The sequence below is a fragment of the Aulonocara sp. 'chitande type north' Nkhata Bay genome, linkage group LG7 (assembly GCF_057382095.1).
Source record: "Aulonocara sp. 'chitande type north' Nkhata Bay isolate Kocher_YH1m ecotype deep benthic linkage group LG7, A_spYH_male_GT1.1, whole genome shotgun sequence".
NCBI classification, from domain to species: domain Eukaryota; kingdom Metazoa; phylum Chordata; class Actinopteri; order Cichliformes; family Cichlidae; genus Aulonocara; species Aulonocara sp. 'chitande type north' Nkhata Bay.
Genome location: NC_141350.1, coordinates 40,151,454 through 40,165,633, shown reverse-complemented (window position 1 = coordinate 40,165,633; position 14,180 = coordinate 40,151,454). Strand labels below are relative to the sequence as shown.

The window sequence follows — 14,180 nt, the reverse complement described above, 5'->3', positions numbered from 1 at the left end:
TTCATCTTTTAGTACAAACCATGTCCTGAATTATGAAAACACATTATAGATGCAAACTCAAGGCTGAAAATGAGCACTTAGTTTTGTTTAACTCTTTTACATTATGGGTCATACTTTAGAGGTTGCTTTTATCCTGCTTTTGTTCAATTTGGTGCCCTAAAATGTGCATAATTGTGTCAGGAAAGTTTAAAGACCAAAAACTGCTTCCTGTTTCTCCTTTCTATTATGGATTTTTTGTGTCTTAATATATATATAAACACACTTCTTGCTGCGTGATGATGCAGTATATTTAAATAGAGGAGGTTTTGCTGCATGACTGGTACTTCAGAAGTTAAGAAACTGCTGGAAAACACTTTAAAGGTCTGAATAAATCTGACCACTTAGACACACGCCCACGCACCCTCTGTGTTGATGTACTTTCTTGTAAAAGGAAAAGATGATTATATGTGCCGTCCCACTGCCGTGAACGTAGGCTGACATTCACTCTGTCTTTATCATTATTTTGTCTTCTCTCATTAGCTGACTGCGTTTTTATATCTTCCTCACTCATCTTTCTTTCTGTCCTGCTGCGTGGAATCGTCGCCTGTGGCGCTCTCTAGCCGGCTATAACAACTTGGAGGTAGCCGAGTATCTGCTGGAGCATGGAGCCGATGTGAATGCGCAGGACAAAGGAGGGCTGATACCGTTACACAATGCCGCTTCATATGGGGTAAGACACAAACATGACGCTTGCCTTTTTTGCTACCTGTTCATAGTTTCTTTAAAAAGTCTTTTATCTCCTTTAACATTCACTCACTTAAATACTTGAGGCCAGCTGTATATTTATAGTGCATTTGTTTATTTTTTTTATTTATTGTATTCGACTTTTAGAGTAGCAAGACTTACTTCATACTTGAAGCGCAAAACTGATGGAAATGAATCAAGTTAATTTTTGCATAAAAGTGATTGAAAATCTTTATCGTAAACCTTTTTTAGAATTCGTTCATGGATAAAGGTGTAAATGCATGATGAACATAGATTGATAGATAACCACACTTGGGTATTTTAATCAATAAAACAGCTCAGTTGCTTATAATCTTTCTATATGCTTCCCTTCACTATATTGTTTTACATACACTAAATTTAAAATACACTATTATTACAATACTTCACTTACTATATGATTTTATTGTGATTTTTAACATTTTGCAATATGCTCAGTATTGCATATATTGCAGTTTATCACCTTTTTTCAACTGCACATTAAGTCAAAATCATCTCAAGAGGTTGTTGTAAAGTTTGACAAGTATGCATATTTTGGATGTTTAGAAAATGTGTAGCACACAGTGTGTGATATTTAACTGTGACGCTGGATCGTACTTACCTAAACAGCAATAATAATGACTATCATCTTTAGCATGGGGGGGATATTCGACTGTTGAAGGTTTACATTTGTGCTTTTTCCCTTCATCTTTGGTGGCACAGCGCTCGTAGCTTGTCAGCAGTCTTCTGCTAAAAGAGTCATGAAACACGTGTTTGCATGAAAGCTTGATGAGCTGTGCATTTTGGAAACGCACACACAAACAGTTATACACACTCAAGCATCCCTGACTGTTACTGCAAAACAAGCTACATTCTGTCTGACACCAAGACACGAGCCGTAGACAGACGACGAGGGAATGAGGGAGACGAGCGGGAAAAGCAGGAGAGGAAGGACCGGAGGGAAAAGAAAAATCATGACAGATTTAATAATTCACACGTTTTCTGTTTCACACAATCCTGCAATCCGTTTTTACATGTTTTTTTCCCCTGATCTTAATTTTGTAGCACTCATTCAGCAACACTTCACACATTTGCTCTTGTTAAATGCTTTTATTCGTGCTGCCCTCGCCTCCCCCAGACACCACCTCACTCATCTGCTCTCATTTTCTACCGTTTTAATTCCTCTCCTCCGCTTTCCTGTTTCTTCTTCTTTATGTCTCCCCACTACTTCCTCTCCTCTGTCCAGCACGTGGACATAGCTGCTCTGCTGATCAAGTACAACACGTGTGTCAATGCAACCGACAAGTGGGCATTTACTCCCCTGCACGAAGCGGCCCAGAAAGGGAGGACTCAGCTCTGCGCGCTGTTGCTCGCCCATGGAGCCGATCCCACTATGAAGAACCAGGAGGGGCAGACGCCGCTGGACTTGGCCACGGTATGAAAGGATTTCTTGTGGGACTTTTTTTGGGATCTGTCCTAATTTCTTCCCATAACAGTCTTCATACTTATGAGTCAGCACATTGACTTAAATAGACGTTCAGATGGTTATGGTTAACTATTCAGAGAGTTGAGCGCCATAAGGAGAGTTTGCAGAAGTTTAGATGGTGGAACAGACAGCTTTCTAACTCCTCACACCCTAATGAGGTTTCCTAATGAGCTTCCTTACGCGTTTCCTTGTTTGACTGTAGGTACCAAAGTTTGAGAGCCTCCTTTGGAAAACAGCACATCACTGCTGCTGACATCTACAGGCTTGTAACTCTGCTAGAGATAAGAGGAAACGGAGGCATTTGCTGCTCTTCTCACACTATGCATTCAGTTTATTTATTGACCATTGGATGAAGTCATTAATGGATATAGCAGTCCCAGGAAAAGCCTGGAAAATTTGGCTTGCTCTCATGAAGCTTCGTGACAGTTTGATCCTGTAATGAAAACGTCACACGTGCCATTTTCTAGTTTAGTCCAGATTAGCTTTGGGATAACTTCACAAAGCGTGGCCTCTGACCATGATTGAGTTAAGCTTCTTAGTCATTTTCAAGGCATTACACAAAAAAATACAAACACAAGTGCCCTTACAACAAGAAAGTGCATATTTCAGTCAGAAGAAAAGAAAAGACAGTGTCTTATACTCAAAAATAAAGTGATAGATTTGCCAAAAAATCCAGAAAAAGTGTAGCACTACAGTGATTTGCTGCAAAAACACAACCTGGTGTGATCTGTAGATAGTGTGTTCAAAAATACAAACAAACATACAAAACTAATTCAGAGGTGTCTACATGTTGTGTCTTTGTTGCAGGCTGATGACATCAGAGCACTTTTGATTGATGCCATGCCGCCAGACGCCCTGCCAAGTTGTTTAAAACCACTGGCCACTGTGGTGAGTGTCTGCACACAGTATAGGCACAGATGCTGTCTCTGTGTTGAATCGGATGAAGTGTTAATAGCAGAATTCATATCAGTTTTTAATCTTAAGCTCAATGTAAAGAAAAACGTGCTTTGATTTAAACCTAAACGAAACACCGAACGGACCAGATGTGTGAACATTTTTACGTTTCCATATTTAAACAGACGTCTCACTGACAGAAGTCTTCATTCGAGAGCTGCGTATGAATTTATGTTGTCACATAATTACCAAAATGTGCAAAATCTAGGTTCTATTTGCAAATCAGTTAACCAAACATTAATTACCAAACCCAGACAAGGTCCGTGCACAGCGTTTAAATAGAAGCTGATTAACTAAAAAAGTGAGCAACGTGAAGGGCGATCAGAGAGGGCATCCTCTGCCAATTTCAGTTGCTCTGGATCTGCACCAAAATTTAATGAGTTCTTCTTGTGCCCATTGCTCCACCCCACGAACGAGTGTTATGACAGAAAAGCAAGTTTCACCTCAGCTGTCATGGCAGAGGAACAGGGAAGGGTATCGTCTCTGCCCAACCCGCTCTCTGAAACCCTTTTTCTTAAATCTGTTTTTTTAGTTTGTAGATGAGCCTTTTTTTCCTCTGCTAATTACGCCACTGCAAAACATGTTGCATATATAAATACTGATTTAAAAAAGATACAATTTTATTCTTTTATCCACTTTTTCATACTGTGCAGGAGCCCTAAAGAGATAAAAGTAACTGACATGTTACTCAAGGTGACCCAAAGTGCATTAGAGACAGGCACATTCACAATCCAGGTCTCCAAAAATCCGGTTTCATAACACATGAAAAACTGAAAAGTGTGTTTTGTTGCCTTGAGTAATTATAGTGGAAAGTAAAAAGCACAGTGATTAATTAAGTGTTCATTAAAATGTGGTCATTAAGAAGCTGTCTCGTATGTAAGCTGTCTTTATAGGTTAAAAGTATTGGTATCTGTATTGGAAAAAGCAATATATTTCCTTGGTATCAGATCAATACCAATATTTGTAGTGTCTCACAGCACTAAACTGAAGGCTTTCTTTATATTAGCTGGCTCAAGAAACCCTAAAGCCCCAGTCAGAGATGGCGGGTATCACAATGATGGTTATCGACTTTCTCTGTTAAGCCCACTTTTTGTTTCAGGCTCTGTACTCGCTCATGTAGAAAAGGGATGTTTCACACATTATGTGACAATCCTCGTGCATAAAATAATTCCTTTGAGTACTGCCTGCTCTGATCAGAGACGTTTTGAAATAATGATTAAATGGTGATTAAAAAACATAAAACTATAACAATAAATAAGAGAAGAGATCCATGGTGAAAAGTACTAAAATGTTAAACAAGCATTTTGGTTCCAGTTATTTATTTTTATATCAAAGTGTGTTCCCAGTGCAGCTTTTTCCCCCCTTTATAGCTGTTATATTTACAGGACAGTTAAAGCTGTCCGTACTGTCCCACAGCCAAACAAAGGAGATTTAAAAACCAGTTTATTTTTCGTCATCAAAGTGAAATTATTCTTACTGACTGAACAGGTGTTCCTGTGTGTGTGTGTGTGTGTGTGTGTGTGTGTGTGTGTGTGTGTAAAAGAGGTGTAAAAGAGACTTAGCAGCTTGATTCTTTACTTAGGATCAATTATAAAAATGTATGTGTTATGCATCACATGCACATTCCACTCACAATGCAACTAACAGTTTGCTCGGCTGTAACTTCATGATATAAATAAAAGAATTGGTGAAAATGAGGCTCTTTGAGCTGAATTTAAAGTGACACATGCAACATAAGCTGCTCCCAGACAGATTGTGGGTCTAAGTTACCATGGTGATTTAGCCCGGTAAAAAAGAGCCACAAAAAAATTGACATGTCTCGCTAACGTTTCACACTACACCGCTCTGATGAATGAATGGTCCCACAGTTAGTTTGATTACGATACACCATAACTGCAAGCCCCTGTGAAATCCTACATCATAACCTTGCGTGCATCTCCCGTGAAATGTAACTACACATCAAGACAATCAACATCCATCGTCGCTTCAAGTGGCTGAATGTCACTGATTTTCTGTGGTGTCTGGTTGCCATGTCGCTAGCTTTTTCAATTCACCTCAAGAGCTGAAAGCTCAAACACTCAAAATTGGTGACTAAAGAAAATTTCTAGAAAGTCTTACTAAGTCAAAGCAAACCTTCTCCTTCTTACTTTTAGGTAAGTGCCAATGTGGTGAGCACAGGAGCGACAGGGGGTGTGGTCATCTCTCCGTCTCCTTCCCCTTCGTGCCTGTCGGCGGCCAGCAGCATAGACAACCTGGCCGCTCCTCTGAGTGACATCACGGTGGCCGGGGCCACCGGTCCCGCAGATGGAGCGACTGGCTCCGACAGGAAAGAAGGAGAAGGTGGGTGAACGCACAAGAGCGCCCGTTGTACCACGAGTCAAAACTTGTGAAAACCCTGCTGACATCACTTTTTCTCTGCAGCTCTACTTGACATGACCATCAACCAGTTCTTAAAGAGCCTGGGGCTGGAACACCTCCGAGACATCTTTCAGCGGGAACAGGTACACAAACAGCATTTCTGATGTGTCAGACTTTTAAAGCGTGAAATAGGAGGAAAAAGGAGGAAGAGAGGCTGTCGTGAATCCAATCCTGTTTCTAAGCAAAACAACTTCATTGGTCTCCCTCTTTTTGTTGTTGTTACTTGTTGTGTGTGGATCTAAGGATGGCAGGATCTGTCTGCATCCTGTGGTCCACCACTGTTATCCTGACTGTAGTATCACAATTGACATAAAACTTGATGCACACATTTTATGTAGCTGTGGACCAAGGGTGGCCACATGCAGCACCACTTTGATCTTATGTGAACCGAACAAGTGAAACTCCCCTTTCTGTCAGTCTTGATATAAGAAAAAGAAGCCAAATTTCAACAGTATGTCTCACTTTTATCATGACAAAGAAAGCCCCTGTAGTAAATGAAAGAAATCTCTCAGGATTTCTTTTTGGGCTTATGCTGTAAGAACTAAATGTGTAAAATAATCTATCATTTAATTACTTTAGTGGAGTATGAATGGTCACAGTTGAGGTCTTTATCAGTAGGAAAAGCTGTAAAAAGTTAAAAGTCCAAAATGTCCTCCTTCACATTTTCTAAAGCTATCCAAGGGGCCAGATTGGAGTCTTTGGCTACGTCCACACTAGCCCGGATGAATTTGAAAACGGCGTTTTCGTCTGAAAACGCTGTGCGTCCACACTGTCGTTTTCAGTCGTTTTCACAGAGTTGTGCGTTCACATTGAAACGGCCGAAAACGCTTACGTTCCAGTGCTGCGCACGCGTGAAACGCAAGACGATGCGGCCTGCCTCATTTCTGTCTGCCGTTTATTTACTTTCCGGCTCTTTGAAACGTCGCAGCAAAATGTTGAGGAAAAGCATCGAGTTAACAATGAGGTGGAGTTGTTGCTGCGAGTAACACAAAAGTACAAAGTTGCAAAAGCGAGTGAGAATTAAAGAAATTGAAGAAAAGCTATCTGGAGCATGTACAAACTGATATTAATCTTTGATAGGGCTGTCAAAATTAAGCGCAAACAAAACAACTGCTGTGTAATGCCCTCCACTATCTTAGTTTAATTGGTCACATGACTGCATCACATGACTAAAATGTGTCATCGTTTTCGAAAAGGCTCCGGGTTCACTGTCCACACTGCAATGCGAAAACAGCGTTTTCAAATGTATCCACTTTGGAGAGCGTTTTCAAAACGTCAGTGTGGACGGAGGCCAAAACGGAGAGACAAAGATGCGTTTCCAAACGAAAGCGTGTTAGTGTGGACATGGCCTTTGCCAGGCCGATCTTGGCTCCCGAGCCTTATGTTTGACACCGCTGCTGTAGATGTAATGAGCTGTGATTTTGTTTTCTTTTCTTTTAAGTAGCTCATTCAGAATTTTAATTTGTCTGGTAATTTTGTCGTCTGTAATTGTTTGATTTATGGTTGCGTATCTTGCAGACCTTCCCATCAGCATTGCGTTTTATTAGCAAGTCAATTAGCAAACACCACAAACATCTGCTTAGCACGCCGGCTTTAGCATTCAGCTCAGAGCATTACCAAATTTGCACATCTTCGTGCTGAAAACTGTGGAAAACGGGCAGATGTATAGAGAGTAAAGAACACAAAGGGAGGCGGAGATCTCCACAGAAGACAGAGAAGAAGGTAAATCAAGACAAAGGGGAGGAAAGAGAGAAAGGTGCTTGAATGGATGAAGATAAAAGAAAAGAGAAGCAGAGACAGAACAGTGAAGGAGATGAAAGAGGTCACAGAACGAGGAGAAAACAGACAGTGAAATAAAGTAACACTGAAAGGTGACAGCTGGTAAAAGGCAGGGTGGAAGCATTGTGGGAGATTCTGTGTGTAGTTAAATTTATTCTTGCCCCCCTCCCCTCCTAAAGGGAAACAAGCCTTCATTAATATTCAAACTGAGAGTGATGCAGAGTGATGGGGTAAGAGTCAGCTGTGTCTACATTTCTACTTCAGAATGACATGAACAAGAACTCAGAGGTGTGACAAAGAAACAAACATTGCTTCAGCTGACCTGTCACTCGTTATAGACGCCTTTAATTTAGCTGCAGACTTTGCACTTTGCTGCCGTTCAGTGTTCTTGATGAATCGCAGAATAATGGTTTGAACTTTGCACTCTTTGAAGCTTCTTCCTTGTCAAGCCTCACTGTTAACTAGCTTGATGTAAAGGAAGACGTTCAGAGGAGGTTTGCCCAGGGCCTTAATAATGTCTGAGGTCAGCGCCTTAAAGAATAAAAACAGATGTGAAGTTCTCACGCGAAAAGCAGTTTGAATTCTAGTGTTTTTCAAACAGTTTTGTTTAATTTAACCAGTTTTTGGTCCTTTCTTCAAATTGTTTTATTCTGTTAGGGAGATCCGCAAAAGTCAAACGCTATAGTTTACCCCTCCGCGGTGTGACAGGTTTCTGCTTAGCTTATTTCTCCACGGAGCACGTCGCAGTAAACTCCCAGCAGACTACTCAAGCTGTGATGATTTACACCTGTATCAGTGATCAAGGCAGCGCGGAGGGAAAGTTATCTCTGCCTCAAGGATGAATCTCATTTCTACTCACCCTGAACAAATTCAGGAGAGCGGCGATGACTTCGCCGTCGTCAATTTGCATATCAACTGGCTTGATTACTGCCATCCATTCATTGACCTTTTCTTTGTGCGGCTGCTGTTTTTCATGAATATTTGTCAGACCTATTTTCTCGGCGGTACATCTTAGATCACTGAACTCATCACTCTTTACAGCGGACAGTTCAGATTATCAGCTTGTAGCATGACCTGCTGCCACTATCGGCACATGACTTACTGTTAAATACATTAAGGCATTGTTAAATCAATTTTTTATGACTGTATAACTAGAGGCAATGGGAAAAATAACAAGTGCACTCTTTTTTTCTTCTGTTTTTTTTTTTTGCCATCTCTGGGCAGATTTCACTGGATGTGCTGGCAGACATGGGTCACGAAGAGCTGAAGGAGATCGGCATCAACGCCTACGGTCACAGACACAAACTCATCAAGGGCATCGAGAGACTGCTGGGAGGCCAGCAAGGTCAGTATACTAGAAGAGAACAGCGCACTGAGTGTAACTGAGTGGAAAAGCATTCAAAGGAAGGGGGGGGGTGTTAATAAAACTTGCCAATAAATATTTAAAACAATCAGTTAGACGTATTTCACAATCAATAACATTATATTCTACTAATGTTCAGATATGTTATCCAGGAAATGTGACTCATTTTATATCTACATGTCAAACACTTGGATTAGATACAAGTAGTTTGTGCCTTGCTGTCTTACACTAATGAAGGCTTCTCCTATCACAGAGGTTGGCAGTGATTCGTGATACCTGCTCAAGAGTGTTTTTGACTTGACAAGATGTTGTGAAGTAGTTTTTCCTAACCATGAAAGTAACTCTGATCAACCACTTTAGTTATCATTTCCTAAACTCTTTGCTATCTCAACTGATAGGTTGAAAAAACAAATGTAAACCTAATGATGGGCTCTTCACTTGCATCAGCACCTCTTTGGACTTCATCAATTTCCTGGAATCAACACTTGGAATCAACTCAGGATTTTTTATTTGATTAATATGTCATTAACTAACATGAAGCCATGAAACTGATTGTCAGTCAAGTCGAGTCTCTGTGTGTAAAAATGACTGTCGTTCCTGAACAATATAATTTGTATAATTTTCCTTTACCTTTTTAATTAAAATTTAGTTGAATTAAACATCTTGATCTCTCTTGCAAATATTTGCTCATAGGTGCAAACCCATACCTGACGTTCCACTGCTCCAGCCAGGGCACCATGTTGATCGACCTGCAACCGGATGACAAGGAATTCCAGTCTGTGGAGGAGGAGGTACGCAAACGCCCCTTTAAGCACATGTAACCTACACACGACACTGACCACATTTAAATTCATAGCACCTTTTTTTTTTATCTTACCACCTGCATGAATTTCTTTCAGTGTGAAACAACATTTATTCATTTGCTTGAACAGTAATTTCAACCATGTGCCTAAAGACACATCACGCGGTGTCACAGCAGCCAGCTGAACGAGAGGTTTCATATCTGTGGAGCTGCTCCACTGCCTGCATTGCTCTCGTAATTGAGAAGCCGCGATTGAACGAGACAGCCGATATCAGTGTGAATGAGCTGAAATTAATGAGAACAGTCACATGTTAAAAGAAATTTAACAGGTAATTTCATCTGTAATTCTTCCTCGACAACTTGACAAATGACAGTCATGGAGTCTGGACTGATTTGTTTTTTTTAAATACCAGAAGGAAAGCAGATGAAATATTTTTACCTACAATTATTTTGCACACATTATTTTTGCTGTATTATGCCACATTTCCCCACAGGCACTGTGAAGGCATCTACTCTTGATTGAATGAGCTGCTGCTTTCCTCTCACACTTTATAGTTATTTTAACTTTTCACATCGAGTTAACAATGAGGTGGTGTTGTTGCTGCGAGTAACACAAAAGTACAAAGTTGCAAAAGCGAGTGAGAATTAAAGAATTGAATTGAAGAAAAGCGATCTGGAGCATGTACAAACTGATATTAATCTTTAATAGGGCTGTCAAAATTGAGAGCAAACAAAACAACTCCGCTATCTTAGGTTAATTGGTCACATGACTGCATCACATGACTAAAATGTGTCATCGTTTTCGAAAAGGCTCCGGGTTCACTGTCCACACTGCAATGCGAAAACAGCGTTTTCAAATGTATCCATGTGAAAAGTGTCACTCCCATCTGATGTGGACACCGGATCAGCTGGAGGCGCAATCAAAGATTGCAGCGGTCCCAGATCAGCTGTACACACTGGAATACTCTCCCATGTTGCTTGTCTGTGTTTATTGTGCTATGGTGTGTTGATATCTGTGCATTCCTGTATTATCCTTTTGTGTTACACATTTCGATGTTTTTTTTTCCTTGCTACCTGGCCTGACCTGTCTCCCCAATGTGATGTTTGTGTATTGTATGTACGGTCGGCAAGGTCTCTCATCTCTGTGGGCAACTGCAACTGACAAATAAAGGCTATCTCATCTCATCATCTCATCTCATCTTATCTCATTTTAGAAATCTGAGGGAAAAAAAGTTTAGTGTTTATGATGATTCATTGTTGTTATGTTTGATGATTTCCTCCTCAGCTACAGAGCACGATCAGAGAGCACCGCGACGGAGGCAACGCGGGCGGGGTCTTCAGCCGCTACAACATCATTAAAGTATGACCTACAAAACACATCACACTGTACAAATACAGAAATAAGTGATTTTTATTTTCTTCCCTCCTTTAAAGCAAAAAAAGAAAAAGCAATCTGGACATAAATTAAGCATTTTATGTGTGCTGTTTCCGTCCTCTCTTTCCTCTGACTGCAGATTCAGAAGGTTGTGAATAAGAAGCTGCGGGAAAGATACACACACAGACAAAAGGAAATTGCAGATGAGAATCACAACCACCACAACGAGCGCATGCTCTTTCACGGTAAATAAACACTGTGCATGTGGTAAAATATGAAAGCATGCTGACCTTCTTTAAATATAGTCCTGCTGATTTACTTTTTTATGCTGAAATGCTCTGACAAACATTTGCACTCCTGTAATGAATATTTGTGAAATACATTTGACTCATGTACCAAACATCTGAAAAGGAATGAACTCTTCCAACAAACACAGCTAAGCACACGAATCCAAAATTGGATTATCTCAGTATAGGACAGTTAGTTAAACTTAGTATTACTCTTGCTGTGAATCCATCATCAAGTGGACTAGAAAAAACCCCCAATTCATCCCCAAAAAGGGGAGTAGTTTTGAATTTTACTCTAGTTAACGGTGTTGTCAGCGCCCTGCGGGGTGGGCAGGGAGTGTGGACACCCAACTTTGTGAATGCGATACCATACATGTACCTACTGGGAGGCTGAGACAGCTACCAGTATTTTTTTTTCCTTTTATTAATGTTTTTGGAACTTTTGGTATCATGAGATGGTACCTGCATCCCTTTCAACTTGCATAGATAGTCCAGCCCATACATGCCATCACAAGATGGTCTGCTGCTGCAGGACTACTGTCTGCTCTTTTGATCGATGAGAAACAGAAGAAGCACCACTAGAGCCCCACAGAATGACCTCCAGATGGCCACCCATAAGCATATTTATCACATTATCTGTCAGAAACTGACTTCATGAGCAGGGCCCAACATCCTTTATTGGAAGGGGTAATCACAGCTCAGTGCAGCTCAGTTGTCATTAGTTGTCATAGTCTGGCTGTGCTGGACTCTGAGCGCATGTCCCAGTAAAGGATGTCGGGTCCTCATGCTGTGCTCATGGCATTCTGATGTTATGGGGGTCAGAAACACACACGGGTAGCCCGTTGGACATCTTGTTGTAGGGCTCTGGCAGCGCTCCTCCCTTTCCTCCTCACATAGTATTGGACCGTGAAAGTGCTTATTATTGATTGTGTGATAACTCTGCTGCAGTCTGACACATCCACGTCGGCGCTGCGGCATCGACTACAAACATTACACCAGATCCATTTAACCTGCAGCGTTTAACTGTCATACAGCATTTTGGAGAATAGGAGCACGCATACCATTCAGTTTTGGATGATTTCTACAGACACTGAGGCTAACATGGTGGCAGGTTTAACCACGAGGTTATAATTTAGACAGCATAAAAAAGGTCCATAGGTTCAACTCTACATGAGTTCCTGCAAAGACTTAAAAGAACTGCACCGCTCAAAGGTATCCGACAGCTCCTGATATCTACTTTAAAAATCAGTACATGAGCTGATGTGGTGAATCAGTCGAAGCACCTTAAATATCTGTGACAGCTTTGGCTGTCAGCATGCCGTCCTCTAAAGCTCAAAAAGATGAATTAACCGGAGTATGTGAAATGCATAAATTCTGTTTCCTTACATGGAGGGAAAGTAAGGAAGCGTCGCACTCTGCACTTCCTCCGTCCTCTCCTAGTTTCATAGTTCTCTTGAGGACTAAGGTGCTTTGTAATTAACTGTAATATTATCTTTCTTTTTAACTGCCGTAGAGTGGAATCCTCCCAGTTTCTTAGCTCAGTTTCCAGTACGCAGTACACTACCTTTTCTGGCATCTTCAGAGTCTGCTGTGATCTTTTATGTATTACTCTTGTATCTGAAGACATTTCTGATGCAGGCATCACTGTCAGGACAGACATGCTCACAGTGGAGGCAGCTGAATATTTTGTGTCATTTCTCACTTTTCGGGCCTTCCAGGTTCTCCCTTCATCAACGCAATTATCCATAAGGGCTTTGATGAGCGTCATGCATACATCGGAGGCATGTTTGGTGCTGGCATCTATTTTGCCGAGAACTCCTCCAAGAGCAATCAGTACGTGTATGGGATCGGCGGAGGAACAGGTTGTCCAACCCACAAAGACCGCTCCTGCTACATATGTCACAGGTGGGTGCTCACATCGGCCTGAGCAGCTTTAGCGAGATCTTTTTCGTTTCTTAAAATATTCTTGAAATAAAAATTGCCTTACCGAAAGATCAAATAAACTGATTTTATCGATTCCATGGTGTGCGTCTGTGTGTTTGTGTGTGTTTGCAGACAGATGCTGTTCTGTCGGGTGACACTCGGTAAATCATTCCTTCAGTTTAGTGCAATGAAAATGGCCCACGCCCCTCCTGGTCACCACTCCGTAATAGGACGACCCAGTGTCAATGGTCTGGCATATGCAGAGTATGTCATCTACAGAGGGGAGCAGGTTGGTACACACAGAAAAACATTTTTGCCTTCTAAATTTCAAGGTACTTGGAAGTTTGAGTTACTAAGTCCAACTTTTGAAATTTGGACATAATAACTCATGCAAAAAATGTATGTATTTATTCATGTTTTTTCAGCGGCGGAAACAAGCTTTTAGTGAGTAGTGGCAAGTCTTTGCAGACATTTGGCATCTTCCATGCAAACTGTTTGCACAGTTGTGACCAAAGTAATCGTAAGGACCTTGTCGATGCAGCACCACAGCCAATTTCACCCAGTAATGGCAAGCAACCCGAACTACTCACTCACCAGCCTTTCAGGGAATACACATTATTACTGTCATTCCCAATGGGAACACTGACCAGTCTCTAGCACGGATGTCACAATACCAGGAATTTACTAATTGGTACCAGTACCAGTAGAATTACATGATTCTTGATACCAAACCTATAAGGGCAGCAGCACCAGTTGCCATCTTCTTATTCTGCATATAGCCACTTGTAGCCGTATGCTGCCCCCTACAGTTGTACCTCAGTACATACACTGCCTGGTACCCAAGGTACCAAGTAAGAACTGTCATGTTTTCAGAATTGTGGTATGAAATGGTGACCATGTGACTGGGGCTTTAGCAATCAATCATAAGCACTCAGAGAATTTTAATTTTTTTCCTAGCGAATGGAGGTTGCCAGGCAGTCGCCAGCTGGTCTCTAGGCCCGTGTGACTGGGTGTTTAAATCCTCAAAAGGACCAACACTGTAAATTCCAAAA

At 41.2% G+C, this 14,180-nt stretch overlaps 1 protein-coding gene across 1 annotated transcript in view; it reads left to right on the top strand.

Annotated features, from left to right (window-relative positions):
• Nucleotides 1-14,180, top strand: part of tnksa (tankyrase, TRF1-interacting ankyrin-related ADP-ribose polymerase a) — a 113,688-nt gene that overhangs the window by 95,218 nt on the left and 4,290 nt on the right. The window contains exons 18-28 of the mRNA XM_086300368.1: nucleotides 600-709; nucleotides 1,988-2,176; nucleotides 3,035-3,115; nucleotides 5,335-5,521; nucleotides 5,603-5,682; nucleotides 8,603-8,723; nucleotides 9,435-9,532; nucleotides 10,829-10,903; nucleotides 11,058-11,163; nucleotides 12,924-13,110; nucleotides 13,261-13,417. Coding sequence (XP_086156494.1) covers nucleotides 600-709; nucleotides 1,988-2,176; nucleotides 3,035-3,115; nucleotides 5,335-5,521; nucleotides 5,603-5,682; nucleotides 8,603-8,723; nucleotides 9,435-9,532; nucleotides 10,829-10,903; nucleotides 11,058-11,163; nucleotides 12,924-13,110; nucleotides 13,261-13,417 — 1,391 coding nt within the window. The remainder of the gene's footprint in view (nucleotides 1-599; nucleotides 710-1,987; nucleotides 2,177-3,034; nucleotides 3,116-5,334; nucleotides 5,522-5,602; nucleotides 5,683-8,602; nucleotides 8,724-9,434; nucleotides 9,533-10,828; nucleotides 10,904-11,057; nucleotides 11,164-12,923; nucleotides 13,111-13,260; nucleotides 13,418-14,180) is intronic.